This window comes from Seriola lalandi, unplaced genomic scaffold (assembly GCF_002814215.2).
Source record: "Seriola lalandi dorsalis isolate HSWRI2012SDOR001 ecotype SW California unplaced genomic scaffold, Sedor1 jcf7180002054695, whole genome shotgun sequence".
Lineage (NCBI taxonomy): Eukaryota > Metazoa > Chordata > Actinopteri > Carangiformes > Carangidae > Seriola > Seriola lalandi.
In genome coordinates this window covers 603,461-631,301 of record NW_019525248.1, presented here as the reverse complement: position 1 = coordinate 631,301, position 27,841 = coordinate 603,461, and the positions used below count along the sequence as shown (strand labels likewise).

At 39.1% G+C, this 27,841-nt stretch overlaps 2 protein-coding genes across 2 annotated transcripts in view; one reads left to right on the top strand and one right to left on the bottom strand.

Moving 5' to 3' along the window:
• ttc33 (tetratricopeptide repeat domain 33) overlaps nt 1-2,822 on the top strand; it is a 13,828-nt gene extending 11,006 nt beyond the window's left edge. The window contains exon 5 of the mRNA XM_023424007.2: nt 1,179-2,822. Coding sequence (XP_023279775.1) covers nt 1,179-1,553 — 375 coding nt within the window. The 3' untranslated portion in view covers nt 1,554-2,822. The remainder of the gene's footprint in view (nt 1-1,178) is intronic.
• Nucleotides 2,823-7,806: 4,984 nt separating this feature from the next.
• On the bottom strand, nt 7,807-12,082 carry ptger4b (prostaglandin E receptor 4 (subtype EP4) b). Its single transcript, XM_023423971.2, has 2 exons — nt 11,028-12,082; nt 7,807-9,534 (listed from the first exon to the last, which is right to left on the bottom strand). The coding sequence occupies exons 1-2, from the start codon at nt 11,805-11,807 to the stop codon at nt 8,956-8,958; spliced, it is 1,359 nt and encodes a 452-aa protein (XP_023279739.1). The 5' UTR covers nt 11,808-12,082; the 3' UTR covers nt 7,807-8,955.
• Nucleotides 12,083-27,841: the final 15,759 nt, after the last annotated feature.

Here is a 27,841-nt window from a genome sequence, read left to right as displayed (position 1 = left end):
TGTTGAAGCTGTTGTTTGGGGCCAAGACAGGCAAATAAGATTAAAAAACCAGCGTTTGGTTTTGTTGTGGTCATTAAATGCTTGACATTTGATGCATCAGCATCACTTCTTCACCACAGGTTGGCCACAAGACTTTGTTCTTGGGCAGGCATTGGACTGGATGTGACTCATTGTATCTCTGGGAACAGGTGCAACCTGTGTTTCCCATACATTGAGTTAGTAATGGCAGCCTGCCATAATATCAACATTTACCGCCACATATTGTCTGTCAGTTTCCCCAGCCCTCCATTTGTTGTCAAACTGGGTGTGCAGATCATGCTGCATGCCAATCACAACCTGTAATCAACCCTCACCAACCCGACCCGAGTCATGAAGGTTGTTATTTGTTTCATACAATGTGAAGCAATCAGCTGTGTTTATTGTTCAGCTATTTATTTGTCACAGCATTCTTGGCAAATAAATTATTTGTAGTGCAGCATCTTATATATGGTGTTATCTTATAATTAATTAACTGAGCTTCTCTTCTCGTCTCTAGCTCTTCAGTTAACTTAAACTTAAATCTGATTCAGATGTGCAAAGTCAACAAAAAAAGAACCAGTTGGTAATTTACATGAACCTCCCATTAAATATTTTTCAACCACTCAACTTCTGAATATGCTTGACAGGTTTCAGGCACCTGTCAGAACTGACCCTTGAATTCATCAGTCACCTCAAATAGCAACAGATGGATTTATATCAGTTTCACAGTCAGCAAATCATCACAGCTTAAGGTTGATACCAGATCCCATAAACAATTGGAGGCCATTTGCATGTCTATTCAATGGGATAATAATTTTCAAATCGATGGTGGTACAGTCAGCGAAAAGATATGACTTCTTAATGAAGCATTAAATCTGCCTGCAATACTGCATGAAGACCATTATTTTCTTGCTTGTTGATGTGCTGATGATGCAGCTCACCTGATCATTCAGCTGCACAGATGTCAGTGTCTTACTGTTCATCTGTGAGAATTACGATGAACCCATAAACAGACCTGGAAGAGCTCGAGCTAACTGTTCAATATGTCAGAGGCTATAGACTCCTCTTTACTGACAGATTGAGTTCAGTGTTCCTGTATTTTCACCAGCCCTGAGATTGTGTGTTTGAATCCTGAGCTGATGTCGGCACTCTCCTTGCAGGCTGTGAGGTCTTTCCAGGTTGCAATCCACCTGTGCCCATCAGAGCGCACCCTGTGGCAAGAAGACCTGGCATGGGCATCGAGGTTAAAGAAGCAGAATTTAGCAACCAAGGAGAAGATTCGGGAAGAAGAGGAGACCAAAAACCAGATCCTTAATGCCCCTGAGCTGGAGCAGGACTATGATTTTGAGTCTGATGAGGTGCTGGCCGCCTGCGTTGCCGTTGCTGAGCGACAGACGCGCTATGAGGAGCTGAAGAGGACCACGGTGGTCATAGACTCTGAAGGGAATATAAAAAATGTTGTCACTGGGGAAGGAGGATCAGAGGACACAGCCACACCATCCGAGGAACAGTTTGTCAAAGCAAGAGGACTTTGAACTGGTCTCAGCAGGAATTTATCATCCTGGGTTCCATTTTTTAGGACTGAAATTGGATTATATCTGAAACCACTGTGAGTGTCTGAAGCTAGAACCTAATATTCAGAAGGAAACATGAGAACTGAGAAATTCTAGTGAACTAGTATGCAACAAGTTAAAGACAATTGTGTTTTGTGGTTTCAAATTTTCCATTGCTTTAATGTTGATTGTGTTAAATGTGCATGTAAAGTTTATGTGCATACACAAAGATTAAAGATATTTTAAAGTATATTCTGCCTCAATTAGTCACAATCAGTTGCAGAAAGCCAAGAAAATAGCTTGAGAGTCACATTTCAGTCAGTAAACATCACTGACCGAGAGGAATCTGCAAAGTGGCATCAAGATAATACTGTGAAGCTACAAACTTTAGCATCTTCTAGCTGTGTTTTGTCATGTGGAAGTTTATTATAGAATTACAAACTCGCACAATAACACTTAGCAAATTAGCTAATAGCTAATGTACTCTGGGATTACATTATAAATCTACAATCTGACACTAAAATAACAGACATTCACCAGACGATCTCTGTAGCTTTTAGTGAAGATGAAAACAGGTTTTCAAATAGGAAAACAATGACTCGAAATATTGTTGAAAATGCAATATGGCCAAGTGCAATATCCAAATAGTAGGAGCTGCAATTATTTAAGGAAGGTAAAATGTGTCACAACATGCCATTATAAATAAAGCACTGTGGTGCTAAAGAAAAGCTCCAGTCCACAAATCATGTTCTGCGTGATCTCCCATAATCTCCAATTGCAAAAAATTACCATTGCCACAAAAAACGCGACTCATCACAATCTCAATATTTGTCAGTATAAATGCAATACGATTTTTTGTTGCATATTGATCAGCCCTAATTTGGGGTTTAAATTTCTCATTTAGGATTATTCTTAAAATTTAGATTTAATTTGCATAAAACGTACAAATAAAGAAGGAAAACAAAAACTCCCATCACACGGTAATTATCCTGTAGACAAACAGGTGACAGGCTGCACATCAATGAAGAAACACAATCAAAGATTTCTGTCAAAGCCGTTTGCTTCTGTATTACATTAGATTAATTCATATTACAGAACTGAAAATCCTCCAGGATTTAGTTATATACAAAAATCCAAATCAAGACAAGGTGACTGTGTGTATAAGATGTATTTGTGAAACAGGTTGTTGCTTAAAAAGAGCTCACATGCTCAACAAATAGTCAAGGAGTGAATAAAGATAAATCAAATGTGTGACAGTTTGCTGTGTTTCCTGCATTTGTCTTTACTTGGTAACTATTTGAGTCTCGAGGTTCTCTTGTAGTTACACAGTATGTTTTCTAGAAATCAACTTGCAAGGTTATTTATCAAGATTTCTCCGAGATTGAACCACAGTTACCATTGTTATGTGTAAGCGATTAAGTAACAACGGTGAGAGTCTACAGCTGTGGTGGTAGCTCTGTGAGGCTCAGGTATTCAAGTTGAAACCAACACTTTCAGTTATATGGTGGTGCTACAGGAAAGGTCATCTGCTGGGGACCATCTGTGTCTGAACAAAATTTAGTGGCAGTCCCTCCAATATAATCACCAGAGCCCTGCTGATAGCACTTTTCAGAGCAAGGAAAGCATTCAAGTGAAAATGAAAGTTACTGTGACATTCCGTGTCGCCCATTACAGGAAATGCTAATACAAAATGCAGCTCTTCAGGCCAAGACAAATACATACATAATAGAGTAGATGCACGTGTGCTGCATATTGCACAAGTTTGCAAATCAGAGCCAATTTTGAGCAAAGGCTTATTTGTTGTCTTTAGAATAATAAGCAATAAAATTGAATCTAGAGAATAAATTTGAACATGCACAATGTTGGAGAAGAAATAGCAAAATAACATTATTAAAACAGTCTGGGTTTTGTTACTAGCAGCTACTTTACACTGAAACTCCCTAAGAAGATATGACGTTGAAGCTGAAGTAGGGAGGAAAACCACAAGCTTGAACTTCTGCATTGAATCATTATGCAGGGATAAGTCATTAGTGTGAAGGTAAGCTGCAGTAGCACCGGGGTTTTTATGTGCTCTTAAAGCCAATTATTGTGGTGGACAACATTCGTTGTGGGAAATTAGATTCAAATAAATAAATAGTTGAGTCATTTTCAAAATCACTCCTCAAGCAATCGGTACTCCTCAGCTTTGCAGGGCAGTGTAAATATAGAAAATAATTAAGTTTCTATAAACGGGCCACTGGAAGTCCCAAGATAATCCATGTTCTGGGTGGATAATTCCAAAAACTGTATCTGAATAAACACCACATATTGTATTTCTGTGGTTAGTTAGCATGACAAAAAGTTAGCACTGCAGTAAAGCAAACTGGACAAACTGGATATGTGTAGAAAAGCAGCTGACAAGGTTTCTGCACGATAATTAAAACAAGCATTACCTTTAATTAAATTAGGTCTAAATGGCAGAGACAAAGAGTACAAATCTCTACAAATTGTTCTAGATTAAAGACAAATATAAAACAAAAAAACATGATTACATAAGTCACGCCCTTACCTGTGACACACCCAAATCATTGCTGGTGCAGTTGTTTTTGGAAGTTGCATAATAAAGTAAATGGAGGTCACCTGTGTATAATCAGGGTGTGCCAAGTGATTTTAGTGTCAATACACATGTATCTGGATGGTCCAACTGCAAGTCAGTCAGTCAGTCAGTCAGTCAAACCTTCTCCATCTACTTTACAGCTGCTTGTATGTATGGCCACAGAACATACACCATTATCAGTTCCTAATGTTGGTTCCTAATAAATCCTCTTAACATTTTATCTCACAATATCAGGTCTATCCTCTGTCCTGGCTTGTTCTAACTCATCAGTGGAGTTATTTCATGTTTGAAATATCTCATCAGCTTTTGGATAGATGTCCATGAAATTTGGGAGAGAGGTAATTTGATGTTTACTCCAGCACCACCAGGAGGTTGGCATTGCTTTTAATGAAATATCCTGCCAACTATTAGATGGATTCCCATGAACTCTGGTACAGACAGAGTGACAGCATGACTTTGGTGCATTTTTTCACTTAACTTATGAAATAACATCTATTCGATGGATTGGCGCAAAATTTGGTACAGACATTCAGGGTTCCCAGACGATGAATCCTACTGACCTTGGTGATCCTTCACTATTCATCTAGTGCCACCATGAGGCCCACATGTGGTTTTGATGGAAATACATAATAAATATATTGTTGTAAAATGTACGCAATCTAACCCTAACCCTAACCCTAACCCTAACCCTGTAAAAGTGATTAATGTCCTCCAGAGGATAAATTCACTTTGAAGATTCTCTATCTGTCCATCTAGTTCCATCACCAGGTCAAAATGGCCAATTTGTCCAATTCTATGGTTTATAACTTAAAGGGGCTATTTGTAAGTTTTCTCTTCCCTGGGGCAGGTGGTGATGATTGTGGCTAGACGATAGCTTCAGCCATCGTTGTGTTTACAAGACAAGAGGTTACAATTCACCCCCTGAGGGCAGATTGGAGGCCTCCTTGAATCGCTGTCGGACGTGACAAGACGTGCTGGGGCTAGCTGGTTAGCATGCTAACTTCAGTGGAAGAAAAGATGTGACAGAGGCAACAGTTAACATTGGTGTAGCTTCCCTCTGTTGGACACAGCTCTTGGTGAGTAAAAGAATGAAGGTTGATGCAGAACTCATGACGTTTCTTCCAGACTGGTAACTAAGCAGCTGTTAATGTGAGTGTTGGCTATATAGCACTAGCAAAAACTTAGGAATAGCTCCTTTAAATACCTGCAAAACTAATGACAATCCCAACATCTGTAATTTGTGTTTTGTGCCACCTAGCAAATGCTAGCAGGCTAACATGTTAAAGTTAGATGGTGAACATGTTTACCTGCATAACATCAGCATTTTAAGAAGTTTAGTGAGCCAGGAATTAGGAGTAATTAAATCTCATCTATTAAATGTTTGTGTTGCTGTAAAGGTGCTGTCTGTTATTCTTTTGTTGAGTTTTCTATTCACTGTTAATGTGCCAGGACCTTTGATCTGACCAAATGTTTTTTATCCTAATGCACCTCAAGTCTAGCTACCTTAGCACAAATACTGTAACCAATCTAATATTGATCATTTCCTGAATTTCCCTTTTTTTAAAAATTGTTTTTAGTTTTTTATTTTATTCCATTTCCGTGCTAAAAGTCACTGTTCTTTTTGAGTGGCACCTTCTAATACCCTATTGTTTCCACAGGCTTCTCATGACAGGAATTTAAATGTCTAAAACAGCCTGTCTCATATACTTTAGTATATTACTGGCGTTAGCAGATGAGTTGGGGAAAGAGGGGACAAGTTTCCAGGAAGAATAATTTTTCTATTTGCCCTCCGTTAAAATCCTATCACAACTGTTTTGTCAATCACTATTTCCTGCCTCCGGAGAGACTCTACAGCTTTAACAGATTTCTCAGTCTGAGGTCAGGCGCTCTTTAATGGCTTTTTGTTTCTCGGAGGGAGGTTTTAGCTGCTCTGGGAAGGCTCTGGACACTGGCCACACTGGACCAGGAAATCTTCAGGGGTGAAGAAATGATCTTTCTGCAGGTGAGTGGTGACATGCCATCTGAGCTGGCTATTGGTTAGAAATGTTTTTGCCATCAGCACTGTTGTAGAAACAGAGGAAAGGGATGAAAGTTGACCCGTGTTTTCTTAGCAGGCGTGGCGCTGCCAGTGACATGCCAAGAAAATATGATTATAGAGCATTTATTTAAAAACGGGCTTGAATTTCAATAAGATCTGTTTCTTTGGATCCACGTTTAAATCAATTAAACACTAAATTCAATTAATCAGTGTTTTCATGACAACATGTGCAGCATTTCTTTGCACATTATTTTCCAGCAGGTTTTTTTGTGTTTGATCCATAAAGATGGAACTGCCATCCATTAACCTCGAGAGATCAGTATTCATTTTCCATCTTCAAAGTCGCTCTATGGAGCACTGATCAATAATTCTTTTTCAGCAGATTCAGAGGCAGCTGCTCGCGTATGCCTTATTCAGGTCCAATTGATTTTCCTAACCAAAGTGTAATTTCTGTGCAGATGTACAGTGCATTCAGAAAGTATTCAGACCCCTTGACTTTTTTCACATTTTGTTGAGTTGGAGTCAAAGCGTTTCGATTCATTTTTTCCCTCAATAATCTACATTCAATGCCCTGTAATGGAAAGCGAAAAACAACATTTTTGATTTTTTTTGCAAACTTATTGAAAAGGAAAAACTGCAATATCACATTGACATAGGTATTCAGATCTTTTACTCAGTACTTAGCTGAAACACCTTTGTCAACAAGTCTTCTTGGTACGATGCGACAAATCTTTCTACACCAGGATATGGGATTTTCTGTCATTCTTCTCTGCTGATCCTGTCAAGCTCTGTCGGGCTGGATGGGGACCGTCAGTGGGCAGCCACTTTCAGGTCTTTCCAGAGATGTTCCATTAGGTTCAAGTCAGGGCACGCATTGCACGCCAGGACATTCACAGAGTTGTCCCTAAGCCACTAAGCCACTCCTGCATTGTCTTGGCTGTGTACTTAGGGTCATTGACCTGTTGGAAGGTGGAACCTTCCAGTCTGAGGTGCTGAGCGCTCTGGAACAGGTTTTCATGGTTGATGAGGGAAAAATGAATTGAAATTATTTTAGCATAAGGCTGCAAAATAACAAAATGCAAAAAAAGTGATAGGGTCTGAATACTTTCTGAATGCACTGTATATAGGGCTGCAACTAAGGATTGTTTTGTTGGATTAATTGGTTAACTGTTTTGTCTATCAGTGTCAGGATTTAGTGACAAACCTGCATCACCATTGTCCTCAACTTCCTTGTTTTGTCCGAGACCCAAAGATATTTAGTTTACAGTGATAAAAAGCAGCACGTCCTCACATTTAAGAGGCTGAAACTGGTGAATTTAAGTCGTTTTTGCCTCAAAAACGACTTAAATATTTACTCAACTATCAAAATAGTCGCAGATTCGTTTTCTGTCCACCGAGTGATTCATAAAACTAATTGTTTCAGCTCTAAATATATGCCTGATAATTCCCTTCTACTTTACAGCACATTGTACTTTTCACCACCATATTTAGCTCAATACCATACTCCAACACAGAGTTTGCAATACACTCATCACTTTTATACTAAACCTTGTGATTAACTTTTTCTTAAAAAAAAAAATAATAGTGACGAAAATTCTTAATTTATGTGAATATTTGGCAACTTTTATTTTCGTTAATTGATGTTTTTGGTACAACATTAGTTGTTCACAAGAGAGTCAACATTTTGTGATAAATTTGATGTTGATGTTGCTATAAAAAAAAAAAGAAACACAAAAAAACAAATTATTGAAATCTGAACATGTTTCAATATTTATAATCACTCTTGATAGAAACAATAGCATTAGTGCTGGGGTCAACCAGGAAATCCATTTCAAGAAAAGGCAAAACCCAAAAAGATCGATTCAATTTCCATTCCCTGTCTTAACTACCCAATAAAGGCTGATTAGATGAGAGCCATTGCACTTTACATCAAGGTAAAATAAGATGAAGTTGGATTAATCCCCATTAAGGAAATGGGCTGAACTAAGTAAATTAAGAATTTTATATGAAGACATTACTTAAAGGAGGCTTCCTAACGTCCTCCAGTGTCTGAGCTATGAAAAAGCCCCAGTTATAGCTGCCTTTTGTTACGAGTACAGGGGATGGTACAATTGTAGCTTTGGTGTTCGAGCTGCTCTGTCAACCAGTAACACTAAATTGTTTGCAAATGTTTTCTATGTACCCAAAAAAAAAAAAAAAAAAAACTATGACCATATTCATCTTGTACCAATTTAAAATGAAACTGTCTGGACCTTCTCACAGAGAAGACAATAACGTATAATTTCATACTTAGAATAAATTAACATCATGGAACACTGTTCACATTTTAACGTTGATTCTTTACAGTCATTGTGCAGGTTGTCAAAATGCTACAAAACAAACAGCATTAACAGCCTCGCAGTGGTTTCAGGATTCGGAAAGTGCAACAAAAGAGCTCCTCTACAATGTCACATTGTTCTCTGTGGTTTTGTTGATACAGCTGTTGTGACTGTGCTGAAGTGTATTTAGTGACCTGGTGTTTGTGGTGCGCTATCACTGAGGAGTAATACATTGATAATGGGTGTTAAAATCAGTAATACATCTGTCAAATGTCATTTTATGATATCTACAGATTGATTGATCTGGATTATTAAGTCTTGAGAAGCTTTTCCTTTATTGTCACGTCTCTGCAGTGCTCTCATTAGTTCATGTCTTCTGTCCTGAGACAGTCCTCTTACAGCATTGAATGCTTGTGAGGCTCACGCTGACAGTTATATGCATTTCTCCTGTATGTTTGCAGTCTCGTCTGTGAAGGTCACATGTAGAGCCGGGTCCTTGGGGCACATTGGAAGCTCTGCCAGTGGCCCGCCCAGCAGTGTGTCCTCTAAATCACTCTGTGAAAGTCCCCTGTGAGGCCCCTCAACCTCCTGGGGGCCCTGTAATGTTTGTGTGGTTGTTGGACTGGAGCCGGCCTGTGCCCCTGCTTTAAATGACCCCAGCCTCCCTGTGCTTTCCTCAGACGGGTACAGGAAGGTCTGCGAGGTGCTCACCATTTCCCGCAGCTCTCGTGACACCAGTGACGGAGAATCCCGGGAGACGATGGAAGAGGAGAGGTGGCCGTCGGCACAGCGGAACTGGCCACCGTCCCTTCGTCCCCGCCCGCCCATCTTGCAGAACAGACACTTGATTTTCTCCATTAGCTTGAGGACCACTGTCTTTCTGAGCAGGATGTAGATCCAAGGGTCTAAGATGGGGTTGACGGAGGCCATGCGAATGGCCAGCAGGTCTTTATTCAGTCCGAAAGGCTCTTCTATCTGGTTTCTGTACAGCTGGTTCACAAAGATCCTCAACTGACAGCACAGGAGAGAAACAATGGATACATTTAGAAACTTAATGAGCCTCCACAAATGTCTGGTTGTCACATAAAGGAACATGGAACAACATTTCAAAGGCAGAAACAATTTGAGCAAGCCCAAACCTGCCTGCACTTCATTTTCAGAGAGAAAAATATTTATTTGTTCTACATATTCCTACGAAGTTGGCATGAGAAGGCCAAATCTAAATAGACATTTGGCCTGATGTAACTTCTGTGCAACCATGGCAGATGGCAAGAGGCCAATAAAAACAAGAGTTCTCACTGTCATTCATCATATTGGCCATTGGATTTCCCCAGAAACTCATAATCATCATTTGACAGCAAGAGGCACAAAAGCTTTGATGTTTAACTAACATTAAGTATAAGTTGACATTTTGCTGGCTGTAATCGTTCCTCCTCTCATACTGGCCATTAAGAGATGCCTGTCTCCTGTATGAAAAGTATTTGTTTTTTTTGTGCAAAAATGATTCCAAAGTTTATCTGAAGTGAATATGAAGCTTTAACAGTCAGACTTAAACAACATTAAGTGCTTATCTTCCAAAGTTAATCTCTTTAGTGCACAATTCCTTCTTTGTGCTGATCTTCAGTGGAGGGACAGTAACACAAAGAGGGTATTTTGCACTAAAAAAAACAGGAAGGTTGGATGTTACTCATTTGTTTTGTCACACTGTATTTATGCACAGAACTGGGACTGTGCATTTTGTGCCTCATCTCTTCCACTGGAGCCATGTTGGGCAGGGAGCTTTGATCAGGAGGAATGAGCACAGCCAGCAAAAATAACTGCAAACTGACATACAGACACCTGACTGTAGTTTTAAGACAGAACCAGTGTGAATCTATCTTATCTATCACTGACTTTGTCCCCCAGATGCTGGAAATCCTGCACATCAGTCTGCACTGCCAGATCTCACAGGATCCACTGAGCCTTCGCGCCTGCTCAGGCTGAACTGAAGTCTAGTGATGAAAGCGCAAAGTGTCTTGGAGATGTTTGCAAACAACATACGAGACTTTATGCTGAACTACTTTTGGCCACACCATTTCCTATAACGATATAATCAAAACCATATATCCGCACTGTCTGTGTGAGCATCTGAAACTAAAGGGAGCGTGAACCCTGATGTTCACACCTCAGAAATGAGTTACAGACCACAAAGGAACACAAAGTTCAGGTTTCACATCCGTGGGCCTATTATTAACCACCTCCTGCCACTTTGTTTGTTATTATTTAATTCATCAGATTTAAGTTATTTTGGTGTTTTTTCTATTAAAAAGGCGCAAAATCTTTTTATATGAATTTTGAGTGGGTTCCGTTTCATAGTTTTTGCATGAGTTTTGTTTATTCTAATGCATTTTATTTCTCACGGTGACTTTTTTTTATTTGAAATTAGTGACTTTCCAACGCCCAAACAATCTTTTGCGCACACCGAGGGTGTAAAGCGCGACTTGCTCAGTTTTTCCAGCACTTACCACTAAAGGTATGGAGCAGATGAGAACCACAGCGGAGGTGGCTATAAGCAGGATCACCATCTGGATCTCTGCTCCAGCTAATCGCCCGAAATTCCGTCTGCGCCGGAGCTCCGCGATGCGCCGCTGGTCTGTGCCCAAAGACGTGCGGCGGATGAACCTCTTGTGCATCAGGATTAGTGCCCCACACACCATCACGTTGCATATCACAGTGGCCAGCACGATGACTGAGTTCACACCTGCGTACATCAAGTTAAAAGCGGCGACTGATGTGTGGTTGTCCTGCCAGTCTATGAAACACCACGTCCCCGGGTTCTGCCGCTTCACCTGGCCGAGCCCCAGGCTGGGCAGCGCGCAAAACACGATGTTGGAAATGTAAATGACCAAGAGAGTGAGCGCAGCGAGTCTCTGGTTGACGTACTCGTTATAGAAATATGCATGGTTTATTGCCAAGTATCTCTCCACTGACATTGCAAACACAATGCTGAGCTGGACCAAGAAGAAGAAGAGCAGGATGAAGCCGGAGTACTGGCACAGTGGCTCGCCTCCCGGCCAGGAGCCCTTCATGTAGGTGGCGATGGTGACGGGGCTGGCCAGCAGGGTGCCCAGGAGGTCTGTCACAGCGAGGCCACATACAAGTGTGTAAAAAGTCGTCTCCTTTTGTTCTTTGCGTGATATTCGCAGGACCACGATGGCGATGACATTTCCCACCACCCCGAAAATGAACATTATCGCTGGGATGGTGAGCGGTTGAAATCTCCCCGTTGCCGCCGTGGTGTTCATGCCTGCCGGGACGCCTTTCACTGTTTCACACTAAGCACTGACTCTCCTCTCACTTCCGAAGTAGTGACACTTTCCATTAACGCGTATTCCCCAAGTTCTCTAATAGTAAGCAAATCCATTGTCTCCGAATATCTCTTTTACGCACAGAAGTAAAATTCCACATTGCGCCCAAGTTCATGAAAACAGGAGGAATCCACAGGAGATCTGTCCCGCTGTGGGTTTGATGTTAAGAGACTGCAAGCTGCATCTCACGTTGTTATCACACTCTCTACTGACAGGGAAGTTTCTTCTGGGGTCACTAACGTCAGCTCCTCCTCTGCATTTCGCTCAGCCAGTGAGTTGTTCGCGCAGAACCGCCGTCAGAGAGACACAGCATTGTTGTTCAGAGGAAGGGGGGGGGGGGGGGGGGGGGGGGGTTTACAGCCCCAGTTTCATTTCTTTATCGCTGAATTTCCCATACCTGCTCTGCAGCTCCGGCGACATGACTTTATTATCATCCTCGTCGACTTTCAGTTGACATCAGCACAGTCACAACAGTCGACTGCTTTGAGCAAGAGCAGTGCATTTATCAAGAAGTCTGCATGTACACCACCCAAAAGCTATGGATGGAAAGTAATTAAGTAAATGTACTCCAGTACTTAAGCACAATTTTGAGGTACTCTACTTGAGCATTTACATTTTTGTAACTTTATATTTCTACTCCACTTCATCTCAGAGGAAAATATAGCCTACTTTTTTATTACATTCGATGTATTTAACAGCCAATTACTATTACTTCCCTAATTGAGATATTTCATATGATCACTTTTTAAATTATGATGCATTTGTTCCCTGCAAAATTATTTTTTATTATGAATCATCATCATTTGAACCCTTTTTTTTTTCTCAAAACACGTCTAATAAAAATTTTCAAGTTTTCAATTCAAGTCAACACCTTTGCAGCAACACACACACTCAGATTTTTCCACTTGTTTTAAGAATGTTTTTTGGAACCAGTTGTAGCCAGGCCAGGTCTATGAGACCATGTCTTTTGCACTGTGTAGGACTGAACTGCTCAACAGGAGGACAGTAGCTCCACCTCAAGCAGTAACTAGAGTAAAACGCAGCTTACACACTGATGCATCCGCCCCATCAGCGACACAAATGAGATGGTTGTGTGATGAGTAGTAAGTAGAAAGTATTTATTATGATGAGGATTTGTCACATCTCATACAATGGTATAACATGTGAGTTGTTTCATAGTGCTGGAATGTAAAAATTGTAACAAGTGCTGTACTTACTTGAGTTTTCCTATTTACTTCAACTTGATCTATTTTCCACATATTACAGAAATTGTGGAAGAAGTATTCAGATGGTTTGCATGAGTAAGAGAAGCCATACCACAAATTTCTGCAAAGTCCTGCATTTAAAACGTACTTTAGTAAAGTCACAGAAGTATTGTATATCAGCAAAATGGTGTGACATAATTATATGTTATACTGGTGTATTATTTTTGTGGATACATTAACATGTAAGTAGGTCATTTTACTCCTTTTTTTTAATAAAATGTTGGGTGGTTTTATTTACTGTATGATATGTTCAGCATAGATTTTTAAAATCTCCATCTGCAAAGTAACAACTGCTGCTGTCAGATAAATATGGGGCTGTAATAAGTACAATATTTTCCTCTGTAATATAGTAATACAGTGGAGTAGAAGTATAAATTTGCATAAAATTGAAAAAACAAGCTTTTGTACTTTTTCTTAAACCTCCAACCGGTTGATAAATTAAAGCAATAACTGGTCTTACTGCATTGTGTCAGTTTCGGGACTCCACAGCCATAGCTCATTTTGGGTACTTCATATATGGTTAGGGTAGTGTAATTTATAACAGTGCACCATATTTTATGAGCTCATAAAGTTTGTATGTAAAATATTGATCTGCAAAGTACTATCAAATAATTGTGGATTAAAAAGTACAGTATTTGTTGCTGAAATAAAGTGGAGAAGAAACGTAAAGATGCATAAAATAGAGAACCAACTACAACTTTAAAAGAGGCAATCTGCATACTTTTGCTTTAGATACTTTGTTAATAGTATATTTACTGAGGTAAGATTTTAAATGCAGGACTTTTACTAATTTCTACTTTGCATCATCGCTCATCATAGCAATACATTTCTCATGTAATTGTTAACTTGCTGAGAAAGAGATATGAGATTGAGTCACAGGGTCAGAATAATGAAAGGTGTGATCCTTGTAGTAGATAGTGACGATGAAGTTCTTTCAAGCAACCGACTGTATGGCTGCAAATGCAAAGCATCACAGTGGATGCATATGACAAAAATGTCATGTGTGCATTATTGATTTATTTTCAGTGTAGTTCATCACGGTCATTAAAGTGAAACCATGCCCATGCGTCATCCAAATGTACTTGTGGTAGTTATGCCACGTTGTAACCACAGTTTCCGGGTTGTTGATATTCCACTGAGTCATTTCAACACGTTGTAAAGCTGCAGAGCAAAACCTCTCTCTGTAAAAACCTAATAGTGTTTTTTTTAAGAAACTAATTTAAAATCTGTTAAAATGTTTTTTTTTTTATTCAAAGTGTAAAAAAACACAACTTTAAAACATGAACATTTTGTCATCATCAGTGCAGGTCTTACATTGTTTTTAAGTTGTTTTTTTTTCATTCATTCTGTTTTACTTGGCAATTGGACTGTGATCACCAACAACAGCTGCAGCAGATAAATATCTAAATGTTTGTTAGGACACAAGTCAACACGGAAGATGACAGTGACGTTCAGTGAATCAAACAGAGTGACTAACAACTCTATTCTGTTATGTAGGGCCTGTAAACAAGATGTTTTAGTACAGGATGTTAGTGTTTGTGCACTATTATAAAGTGGTGGAGTGGTCCGCGGTACTTGTTGCAAGCGTGTCATCTGCTCAATGAAAGCACAGAGGAAACCTTCAGAGAGGTATCACTTCCTGTGACCGCGGGGTGAAGTTTCCCTACTAACATCGAAAAAGACAACATACCTCATAGATAGCTCTGAAAAGTCACAGGGTTTATTTTTTTTACCCCCATGCATTTTTTTTTTTTTTTACTTTAGTATGTATGGATTGTGGGCATGCACACACATGTGTAAGAAACTTTGCATCACATGACCAAGGTGGCCTGTGTCCCAAACCTTCTTTTTGTATAAACAACAACTATTACTGTTTTGTTGTAGCGGGCACGTGAGTGTTGTGTTAAGATCGACTTACATTTGAAGATATACTTTAAGTCAGTTTTGTTTTTTGTTTTTTTACCATACATTCATCACACTTTACATTGCCTGACAAGGAATCTTGCTAATGCTGTTCCAGAGTTTAAGTTGTATTCAAGTACGAACGGATTTCAGGCCATATTAAAAAAGAGTTTGTCTCATTCCCATGGAACATGTACTTGAAATCAAGCCTGTACATGGTTATGACTCTATGCAGTATTTTTTTTTATCATGTTTTTCCTTATTCACACGTCTATTTTTAGAGCCTCGCTGCTGCTTAATAATGGCAGTTTCTTGGGTTGTGCATGTTTTGCCTTCAGGGCAGCAGCTACTTCACAAAATGACTGACCAACTAGTTTGTGCAGTCTGATTTACACTTGATGTGGTTTTGGCACAACGATAAGAGTGGCAGCACAACATTTAACTGTTGAGACATGATGACCGGCAACAGAGAGTAATTGTAGACACCCAAGAGTGCCAAACCAAAATGCAAATCAAGAAGAGTGAGTGATGTAATCTCAGGGACATGTCTGCTGTGGCTCTCTCACAAATTAGTCAAATATTTGAGTTGGTGTAAAATCTTTACATGCTGTGGGCATGCAGGTAAAGGCTACACTTATGGATTGTTAGAATAAGGCTCAAACCTGCAAAGAAAAAAATATTGGCATATCATCACTGTTTAAATTGATGGCTAGCACCTTACAACTCCAGCAACATTAGTGGTGATTTGGGCCTAAGTCCAATATTCACCTTCTTTTAGCTATCTGCCTGCTAAATACTCCGCTATGTTCACCAGCTAACTTTGTCTGTCTGCTTTTTCAGCTTTTCAGCTGAAAATAATATGAGCGGTAAGAGAGAACTAAAAACAAACAGTAAAGTTACGAGCCAAACAGCTAAACAATGAGCTGAGACTCATTATAATCTCATCTGTAAAATTGAGGAGAGCTGCAGATTCAGGTGATAATTCTCTGTGGGTTCATCACACCTTCCACGTTCTTTTCATTCTGTCATTTGATGCATTATTATTCCAAAAATATCAATTATAGACGCTTTATAAATCAAATCTTTCCTGCACGACCACTTGGTGTTGAGTATGACCTGTTGATATTTTCAGAATGTCTTGCTGGTGGATCCAGCAATATACAATTAGATGGCCACACCTGTAATCAAAATAAAATATGGGAGAAGAAAAATAAGCTAATCAGGCGCCATATCCTGAGAGGAAGGAAGTGTGCTCCAACCAGTCAGGCTGGTTGACAGAACACAAAACAATACAGGTTTGTTTACGGTATGCTACACAGCACCTGCAGATTTATAACCTCTGTAAACTACAAATATTCACTGGAGCAAATGAGAGACACAATATGGGTTATTTATTTTTCAAGATGAGTGTACGGTATGCGACCATATATAACTCTGCGTAGCTTTTTTGCTTTTCCTGCTAATTATGAACAAAATAGTTTCAAGAGAACTAAGCACAGTCTTAAAAATCAAGGCCATATGCGTCACTATCTGGTCCATTTTCTTTAACTGGACATCACAGATTCTTAGTATATCACTGGTGGTGCATTCCTATTTCATGATACATTTTTCTCTGTTCCCAGAAATGCTCTCTGCAGAGACCTGAAGACCTCCATCTGGGATGACGAGTGTAAGATATTTTCAAGAAAAACTATATCGATTTAATGACATTTTGTGCAGAAATTCAGGAATTGTATTTATCAAACCTCTATTAAGAACGCTCGAAACAGCCAGCTTAGGAGTAAAAAAGCTCTTTGCTGAAAGTAAGGAGCGGGACACATTTGTCAAGCAATTTTTTCCTACTTACAATGAAATGGAGCAGCTCTCAAATGATCACATGATTATTATGAAGTTGTAGGCGATTTGCAGTTGTTCCAGCTGCTTGCCTCTCTCCTACTCTCTGTGCTCACATTTTAATACGGCCGAATTCCCTGTAAAGCTGTTCTCATTTACATGTTTTTCTGTTTCTGTTGACAGACAACAGAACATGTTGCGACTACAGGCGACTGTCTTCTATGGAAAGAAGCAAAAGTATGTGTAGAAACGGATTTGTTGCTAGGTCCTTTAAAAAAAAGAAAAGAAAAAAAAAGTTGTTAAATGGTCTGAAAATTTGCTTGTAAAAAAGCAGAATTAAGTGCGGAATGCACATGTGCAGACAATGAAGATGTTTTATTCTAGTTGTTTGGACCCCTGATTAATGAAAAAAAGTCATGATTGTTTCTAATATTCACATCAATTAAATTAATGCCACGTGTTGTAATGTGCATGAACGTAGCTGGGCTATGAACTACAAAAATTCTGTTCAATTTGAAAGACAATGAGCAACAAAACAAAATATTCTATATAAATGTTTCCGGAAATAGTTTTAAGTTTTAATGACATGTTTTAATTTTAAAAATGAAAAAAAAAATTTATTAAAAATGACCATAGTTTTATACCATAGTTCTGCAGTTTTATACATACCAGTGCTGGTCCAAACTGGAGCCACATTGAATTTCTAGGACTGACACCTGCATATAAAATTGCATGGAGGTCTGTGTAGAACAATAAAAAAAAATATCTATTTTAATATCAGTAATACCTTACCAATCTCACAGGCTGCAGCTGACAAACCTGACCAAAATGGCATGGGTGCCTATATGTAGAGAAGAAATGCTGATTCTGCAAGAGTTCTGATACACTGATACGAAGACTTGTCCCAGCCTGGGAAAACCAGAGAAATTTTTGAGCTCCCAAGGGAGGTATAAAGACTGAGCCTACTGCCCACCCAACCCCCCACCCCCCCAACCACCATCCCTTTCCCAATTTCAACTCAGGTCCACTTTGCGGAGGCGGGTCAAACCCTGAGATTCCCTGGTAGTTCAGTCTTCCACAGGGATCTAATGAAAACACCCTTCATGATAAAGGTTTATTGGCTGCTGAAGTGCTCCTTAACTTTGTGAGGCATCACTTCCCTGATTTCCCTGAGTAACTTTTTGAACAGATTTGGGATTAAAGAGAAAATCAATTATCAGCCTATGTTTGCCCATGTGTGTGTGCTCCTATTTCTCTCTGTATTTGAGTGTGGATCTGCCAGTATCACATTCTCAGTTTCTCGCCTACAAGTGCAGATCTGTATTTTGTTGTTTATTTTACTGTTGCGGTTACTGACTGTGCATGTTTTGCTCTCACACTGTGTTCAGTGCAAGCAGTTTCAGAGCCTTATTAAAGTTTAAAGATACTCTTTGTTCTAAATAAGGGAACAGATCACTGAAAGGCAAGTCCTGATTTGTCCGTACTCCCTTGTCAATTTCTACATTCCTTCAATCAAATTCAATAATATTAGTGACAATGAAGAATGAGACTTCACAATACTGAAACTGCCAATAAAGCCAGAGCAGGCCAGCTGTTTATATGGCTGTGTCTTATTGTGTGTTTGCTCTAGAGAAAGTCCAGCTAATCACACATCCCACACAATCTTCCCATGTTGTTGATACGGAGTAAACCCCCCCGGGGAGTCAGGTTACTCCCCCCACTTCTGTAAAAAGTCATGGGTTAAAGGTGGAACTCTTGGGACAAGGATGTATTCTGTATTTAACCCCAATAAACATTCCAAAACATATATCAGTAGTGGGATCAGTTGTTGTGAAAGAGATTTAAAGAGAATCCATAAAGGCTGACGGACAACTAGTGAAGAGAAGTGGAAGCTGCTTGGCTGGCTGCAGCCAGCTCTGCTTTAATAAAGTGTGGATAATGGGCAACTCGGACAGACTTATGTTCAATGACAGTAAACATAATCAATAACTATGTTTTTTAAATTAATTATTCATACAATATCTACACACGCCCCTAGAATTTTAAGCATTATATAAGCATTTCAGAAATACATATAACACAGTATAATGTTGTAAGTGGATATAAATGTATTTCTCAACAACTACAGCACCCGTGAGTGGGGGCTGCTGTATAAACGGATAATGAATGATACCACAGTTGAAATAATGGAAAATGTTTTTATACTGTATATTAGTTAACACTTAAATGTCCTTGTGTGTGCTAATGGCCACATTATAGTGTGTTTATATAGGCCTAGTGCATATGAATGCTAAATTGATACAGTAAAGAACACTTAAACCACTGGGTTGTCTACACAGTTAAATGTATAAATAGCAAGTGACTCCCCGAACTGGTTCTGAATATTGTATTATATAATCTATATTGTAGTTGTTATTATTATTGTTATTATTATTATAAAAGTATTTTAACATGTATTTTGTGTATTGGCCAGTCATCTGATATCAATACGATCACTAGAGAGACAGCAGGGGTGCTTGACAACACTTGATATTTCTACGGTATCTGAAACAGAAACAGCAACTCAGTCAGAGACACTTATGTCAAGTTATTCACCATTTATGGAAAATTGTTGTACAGTTAAATTTATATTTAGCGTTCTCAAAGAATCAAAGCAGCAATGAGGACTCTGCCTAAGAACCAATCCTGTCCTAAACATATACTTGAATATTAATAGTCAAAATAACAAAAACAGAAGCAGTGGATGGAGCTGCAGGAGCTAACAGCTAACTGCTGAAATTCTTATGCTATTGCATTGGCATGAGAATATCAACAGCGTAATGGTGAGAAGTGGCAGTTTATGATGGCAGTGCTGTAAACCTGCATGAGCCTGGTTTGACGTGACTAATCAGCTGCGAAACTGAGTTGATGAATGAAGCACTGATGGTAACATGGTAACGAAAAACCTGCTGCCAATCAGCTAATGGAAGCACAACTTCAGTGCTCTGTCTGAACGAACGCTCTGCATCATCCATTTTCATTATATTTGACTCATCCTATTAAACTTACAAATGCTTATGAATACCACAGTTGTTTGCTCATGTCCTGTTCACAGGTAGCACCAAAGCATGCCCTAAGTGAATCTGATCATTAGCATTCAAATGAGGCTGCGCACAATACATAGTGAGGATACAATCAGACTGCTCAAGTGATACCAAAAAGTAGTCAGAGCAACATACTGTCACAACACATCAGCAATCAGATGTGGTCGCCCAAAAAATTTACCTTAATGTATTAGATTTCTCAAGTGACATTTGACATATACAACAACAGTAGTGCACAATCACTTCCCTTGTACACTATGGAACTGCATAGAAAACTGTCATCTGCATAAGATGATTTAAGTGTATCGACCACATGTCAATGTTGTCATTAAAGTGAGAAACCAGTCGTGACAACATCTCTCTGTAGCAATAACACCGCAATGTAGATCTCCATGATGGAGCAAGATTGCGTAATTTCTTGGGCACCCAAGGTCAATTCTGAGAACCCATGGGAAAATCATACTGTGACCATATTGGAAGAATAGTAACATTGTCAAATAAGATAAATGAAGAAATAATATTAATAGTAGTAAGTTATTTAACAAGCATTTTTGTAAGTCTCGAATGTGATTAATGGCACTTAAAAATGGATTGTTAAAGAGACCGAGAGCCAGTGCGATGAAGCCAAGACTGCTGTGATGTGCAGTGAACTTGAAATGTTCTTGAAATGAACTTGAAATGGGAGGATTTGAAATCATTCACAATTTTTTCAGTGTTACTAAAAAACAGAACTGATATAATTTATTCCTGAGTTGATAAAGACATGACACGACTAATTTCTTAACTTGTTGCTCAAGACTCAAACCACAGTCGACAAGATAACTCCCAGACTTTTTGTTGCTGACTTTATGTTAGGACTTCTGTCTTGACAGAGTTCAGTTTTGGGTTAATCATAAAACACCCACTGTTTTACATCATCTAAGCAGCTATGCAGTGAAGTTGGTTTGCTAAAGTCGGTAGGTTTAATTGGCAGGTATAGCTGTGTATCATCTGCATAAGTATAGAGGAACAGTCTGCGGTGCACAGGAGCACATACAGTAGCCACTAACCCGCTGTGTTTTCTATTCTACTTTTTTCAATTATACTCTTTTCTTTTTTAGGTACTTGTTTATACTTGTTATACTGTAACACTGTGTGCGATAGTGATTGTATAATGTGTCTATGAATGAATAACAGCAGTGAAGTCGCTAGGAGGTGGTTGAGGTGGATGCTGGGTGTACAAAGCACTACCAAATCAGTAACTAGAGTTAGCATCATTAGACCCATCTGTGGTTTAGGCAACAAAAGCCTGTTGGTTGTGGTTAGGAATGTAAATGGTTTAAGGTTTTGGTTAAATGTAAATAAACACATTGTGTCCAAAGTCACTGTGAACTTTTTTCTGTAGTAAACCAGACCATGATCTTTCCCAAACTCTAACTAAGCCAGTTTAAAATCCACCTCAGCTGGATCTGGACACACCCTTGATACATTATTTGAACATGGTCAGAGATGATGTCAACTTCCAGTTATTGTCGTCCTTCCTTAACAAAAGCAAATATGTTGTTTTTTCAGAATGAAAGGTCAATAATTAACCCACACAGGTGTGATAACAAATCAAAATCCACAGCTAGGTTTTCTTTATGTAATTAAAGTGATTGTATATCTAAGTAAAGGAAACACCTGGAAAAACTGGGATGTTAATGTTTAACCATTCCGAAACAGAACGTCCTCCCAAAGCCTGTTATCCTACTAATATTTTACCAGAAGAGCTGAACTCACAGTGATCACAAATGTCCTAAATGTAAACGTCGCCAAGTTCATTATGAGATTATTTATTTGGTTAAATGTAGAAGAATGTAGAAGAATGAGAAATTGCTAAACAACGAGGTCTCAGTGAAGCCACATGACTCACCTTTATAGACTGATTTGTTCACAGGAGATTTTATTCTTTGATACTTACAGAGAGTAATTTTGGTAAAGAAATATAGGTAAGATTATCAATTTTCTCTCCAAAAATTACATATACAGCAGGTTGATACTGTAAAGCTGTTCAATTACAGAAACAGGAATCAATGTAATTAGTTACTCCCACCCTGAGCAGATGTAACGTTTCTGAATCATGAGTCATCACCTAGTGGCACTGACTGTGAACATACAGCCTGTTCTGTACTATCTTGACACCACATGCTTGAAACAGAGACCACTGAGTTTTATCTTTACCAGCTGCAGTAGGAAGAAGTGGAGTGTGTGTCTGTGTGTGTTTGAAGATAAAGACTCAGTCCTGCAGGAGGCAAGTTGCACTGTCACACATCTGACCCGCCACTTGTTTTCTTTAACGCAGCTGAATCCTTCCTGACTTCCTGAATGTGAGGGAAATGTGGGCCAAGCGCTGAGCTTTTTCTGGCATCTTTTTCTGTGTATGTCCCTTTAGACATTGTTTTTTAATCGGCCCCAAAGTTTTCCTTCTCAATCAGTACATTCATAAAGAACCTCAGACACTTATGGCTATAATTATGTTCATCAGCTCGACACTCAGGTGCGGTTTTAACATAAGCTTTAGAGGAACAAGTCTCAACAGTTGCAAACTATTTCCCTCCGGCAGCTTGAAGAGCAAACATCAAGTGCTTCACATCCCACAGCTTTCACAGTATTTTTGTATGTGTGAGAGACAGAGATGGCGAGATGCATAATATAATTACCATTAATATACATGCCAGAACCTTTCATGCACCTTTTATTCTATACACAGCTAAGGCTTATACTTCTGTACTTCACCTAGGTTGACCCAGAATCCAACAGGCCTCAGCAGACACCAACTATGTGAACAGTTGACCTTATCTGACCCGGCGGCTGTTTACACTGTTGATACATGGCCATTAGTTTGAATGGTGCATTGCATGTCTTGAGAGCGGTGAAGCATATTGCTTGGAACATTTTAAAGGAAATCCACCCTAAGATAGAATGTGAATGTTCGTTTTGTAATATTGTATTGTGTTTTCCTTAAGCTAAAGAGCAAAGAGACTGCATTTATGATCATGTGTGTATCTGGGGATAGTGGTGGTGGTGATTGGTTGCCCCAGATGCCACCCCAAACCCCACCCTGGTTATTAAAAAATCACGGGCATGTTTAATGCATATTTTGAAAAGGGATTTTCCCCCCAAGAGGACAAAGGACCAAACCAATGATCTATATTTGGCTAAAACTTTAAAACTTACTTTAAAATTGATGTTAAAGAAACATTTTTAGTTTTTTTTTTTTTGGACTGAGTATGATGTGGCAGTGATGGCTTAATACTCTTCCTCAGTTGGCTTTAACAGCATGTTAATGTGACACGCTCCACTGGTCAGTGTTGGGCAACCCACAGAGAATAGTGAAGAGTGGTTCTGAAGCTCTGGAGGTTGCGGCTTGATACCATCACCAAATTGTCCAAGTCTCAGAGCATTGCTGGGATTAGTATGTGTAACGTTATTACTGAATTGGAAATTTGAATCTCTTACACTACTGGTACTGAAAAAAGTAATCACATTACTATGCCTGTGTTTGAGCCTGACCCATACAGAATAGCCTCTAAACACCACTTGTGATTATATCACACACGCATCCTGGAGCTGGATGGTTTGACAGCACCGTTTAAATGTTATTGAGATATGGGTAAAATCATTAGAACAGCAGACTGTATGTCTTAGGGTGTATTTTTCCTCTAAGTTGAGCAACAGATTTTATTTCTGAGAAAGATTTACTCACTTGTGTTTCATATCAGAACTTAATGAGCCAATCATTAGTCTTGAGCAGTGGGTGCTGGCATCTGTTATGATACCACAGTGCCACACCTGTCCTCTTCTGCATTCCTTGACAATAAATGTGCTCTGATGATGACGCTGCGCTTGAAAACTCTGCTCTACATGCCAGTTAGACCGTTCACAAAATGTGCATGTATGTTTGCATGAGGGCATGTCTGCACACTTTTGTTTGTTGGACAATATTGCTTCATTTGATAAGGTCTAGGTAAACACTGAGGTCCAGCTTCTACCAATGCACACTTATGCATATCTGCATATGCACGCACTCACTAACTCATGCACTAACTACTGTTGAAATGTTTTCACCAATTTTATCCCTCAGGCGTCCTACATGTTTCAAAACAAAAATATAATAACTGCTGCTACCTACAGGGACACAAAAGAACCTTTGTCTAAATAAATTGGCACTCAGACTCATCTGCATGCCAGCTATATGGTAGAAAATAATCACTTTAATGCCTAAGTTTCCTCAGGCGCTTGTCTTTTCACACATTCATCAACCAGCAAATAAAACTCAGAGTCTTTTATCGACAAACAAACTGTATAAAAGCATTCACACCAATCTATTCCACTTTGTTTGGCTGTTTTGCTTTGCTTTGTTTTGGGGATTTGTGCAGTTTCTCTGAAATGAGTGTGAACTATGGTTATTCGCTCCAGAAAGTAGATATACTAAAGCACATCTAAAGAGGAATGATGAGCTACGCCTACCTAAAAAAAAACAAAAAAACTACAGTAGATTTTCTTGCTTGAAGCCCACAGGATGTACACATTGATCTATTGATGATAACTTTTGACTGCCAAGTTTTTGTTATATTATTAACTTAATAAAACAAAGTATGCTTTGTTACAACTGTCAGAATTTTGGCTGCCACTTAAAATATAAATATAATGTTAGAGCCAAAGTTGAAGACAGGCTTTGCTTGTGTTTAAAAATACTGGCTGTCTTTCACTCAGAGTGTAGATGTTTGGTTGTGATACCTAATCTCTGCAGTGATACGATATGACATCACACTGACTGGAGACTGGAGCCTGATGGTGACACTGGGTAGGACATCAGCCCTGTGGACCATCAATATGCAGTGCAAATTTCATGGAAATGTTCTTAGTTTTCTTTTTACAGACCGAACTCTTCAAACTGATGAAGAGACATTTTTGACCCTTAATTATATGATATTATATGATATTATATTATTTACCCTAATACTTGCAGTTAATAAATAATATGCACTGTAAGTCTTGAAAACACTGATTATCTGAGAATGTAAAAACACTAAAGATTTCCACCAAAAACCTTTGACACTAAAGGCAATTCTAGTATTAAATTAGACTGAGCACAAAAGATTCCTGTCAGTTTTTTGTGAAGAACATCATCTATGATTTATTTTAATCATTATGCATTACGATTTTGGAAAATTCTTCCTTGACAAAACATTCCCTATTTAGTGTCAATACTGATGTGTGTGTGTTTGTGTGTGTGTGTGTGTGTGTGTGTGTGTGTGTGTGTGTGTGTGTGTGTTTGTGTGTGTGTCTCAGGACAGGATATGTCTGTATAGTGAGTTTTGCCCTGCCTGCTCACTGAAAGTTTATTGTTTATTGGAATGTGGAGGAAAGTTCTGACACTTTGTGTGACTCTCTGCCCTCACATCCTCACACATAGGTATGATCCTTGTCCATCTTTCCAAAACCATGGTCCTCTGGACAGACATTCATCTTTGACACCCCATCAAACGAAAGGAAGGAGAATGAAGGTTATGTGGGCTGTCTGTGAGACCCTATCAATCGCTCATTGTTTTGTGTTACAGTTTGAATTTCAGTTACAATGGATTCCTGAGTAAGAAGGGTATGGAATTCGAATTGCGCAGAGCCGATGAATAATTTCACTGGAACTTATTAAGTTCAATATAACAGATTTAACAGTCTTTTTGCAGATGAAATATGATAAGAGTGTGCAGCTAAACAGGGATGATCCATGTTGCGTTATTCAGTTTTATTGCGCAAGCTGTCAAATCTGCGGCCATGTTCGGTGAAAAGTAGGAGGAAAAAGGAGCCAAGGAGGAGGAGAGGGATCCAAGTTAGAGTGAAAATGCGAGAAGGCAAAAGACAAATCGCTCTCTGCTTACGTTAATCTTAGTTTATCTGAGCTTTGCAGGAAAAGACAGCAAAATAATTTACTCTGCGCCAAAGAGAATATTGCTCAGGCAACACTGTGTTTACCACACACTAAAAGAACTGAGGCCTGAATACTTAAAAGGCCGGTGTTCTTATTCCTGCTATGATGTTTCATGTTTATTAAGAGCTCCAGAGATTATAGAGATTCTTATTTTTGTTTTTTTTATTTATTTTGAGGATACCTTCTGTGAAAGGCAGCCATTATTTTATTTTATTGTTGACCTTATAATACAAGAGGTTACGTAACATACAGAGGCTGCAATGAGTTGCTATCGGAAAATGACGAATGACAAAACTATTTCTTCATAAATAAAACATTTACTGTACTACTTTTACTATCTACATAGGCTATTGGTCAATATAAAACAGTCCTTGTCTTCAGTAAAAGGAAATGTAAAATGTGAAAAAAACCAACCTGTCATATGCCAGAATTTTATTTACCCTATTTTGTTGGTGAATAATAAGGAGTGGTTGCAGAACACCCACCATCCATACTCTTACATCATATAAAACAAATGTGTTTTCATGTGTTCTTCTTAGAATGGCAGAGGGCCGTTGAGGCCTGCAAGCAGAGTGATGAAATATTTGTAGAGAGAAACAAAACACTTCCTATTTGAAGTGAGCGGTTTTCACAGGCAGCTTCCTGAGTGTCAGACCAGCTTGCCCAGGTTTTGCTCATAAATGACAGGATCAAAAGATGGAGGTAAAGGTCGGGCGGAATGTCATCCATCTTCATCACGAAGCTGTGAGGTGTTGTTGAAAAAACAAGCACAGGATTCATGAAAACAAAATCTGTCCGGTTTTGCCTCAGTGAAAGTGGACCGTGTGACTGGCAGCCATGTGTGTCAAACACTGGCGGCTGAGCAGCACATCCTGATGGTCCATAAAGAAGCTCTGGTGTTCTTTTGAAACACAACTCTCACACCCTTGGTTATGATTGCAACATGATGATAGATCTCATTTCTTGAATCTTAAACATATATCTATCTTCAAATCTGCAGTTTTTGACTAATCAAGTCTAATTCAACAGACTGAAAAACTGGCACTTGGCTGACCTCCAGTCATCTCACACTGGAGTGAGAGTCTTAGAGCCCATCTATTACAGTCAGTTAGAAATCCAACAGACTGTAAGACAAATTTAACACATTGTGGACACATTTACTTGGTTGTCTGTAGGTAAGGGCTTAATACAATATAAATGGTTTGATATTTGCTGTTGAAGCCTGAGATAAAATTTTCACATTGTTTTCTCTTGTGCAACTTTGCAACATTAACATACTTTGACATTTGTAATTGTCTGACACAGGTGTAACTAATGGTCTGCATACTGGCAAGTGCAACAGCTAAATGTAAAGATGAGCAGTCACTGTACAGAATAAGTCAGATTTTAGCCCAGAATTGGTCGCCCCAGACTAATTTTAACATTGCTGCCAGATCGGTTGTCATTTGATGTAGAGTTTTAGCAAGTGAGAATCCATCTTTCCAGGCTCCAAGCTATTTGCTTGTGGCTGAACAACAGTGGCTCGGACCAATCAGTGTCCAGTGTGGGAGTCCAGTGTCTTATGTGTGACAACAGCGAGAAGCGACTGTTTATTAACAATATGCAGCATCTAAAGAAGTTAGCATAGATGCTGCTATAGCATCAGTTACATTAGAACTGGCAGAGCTGGATAGTATTTCTTCATTGGAAGCGGAGCTGAGAATGGCACTGAAGCCTAATTTTTTGCTCTGACTTCTCTTGATTTACTTTGGCAAGAGTTTGATTTTCCAACTGGCTCCACTGGTAGTAAAAACAATGTGTAGGATGCAGAGTCTGATTGGTTGAAGTTAACCTAGATGGTGATGGTTCATCCAATCACCTGCCAAGTATTTTATGAAAGTGACTGTCCTTCCATCGAAAGCCTTCCCAGATGATTCTGTGTAACAAACTATCTGGCAC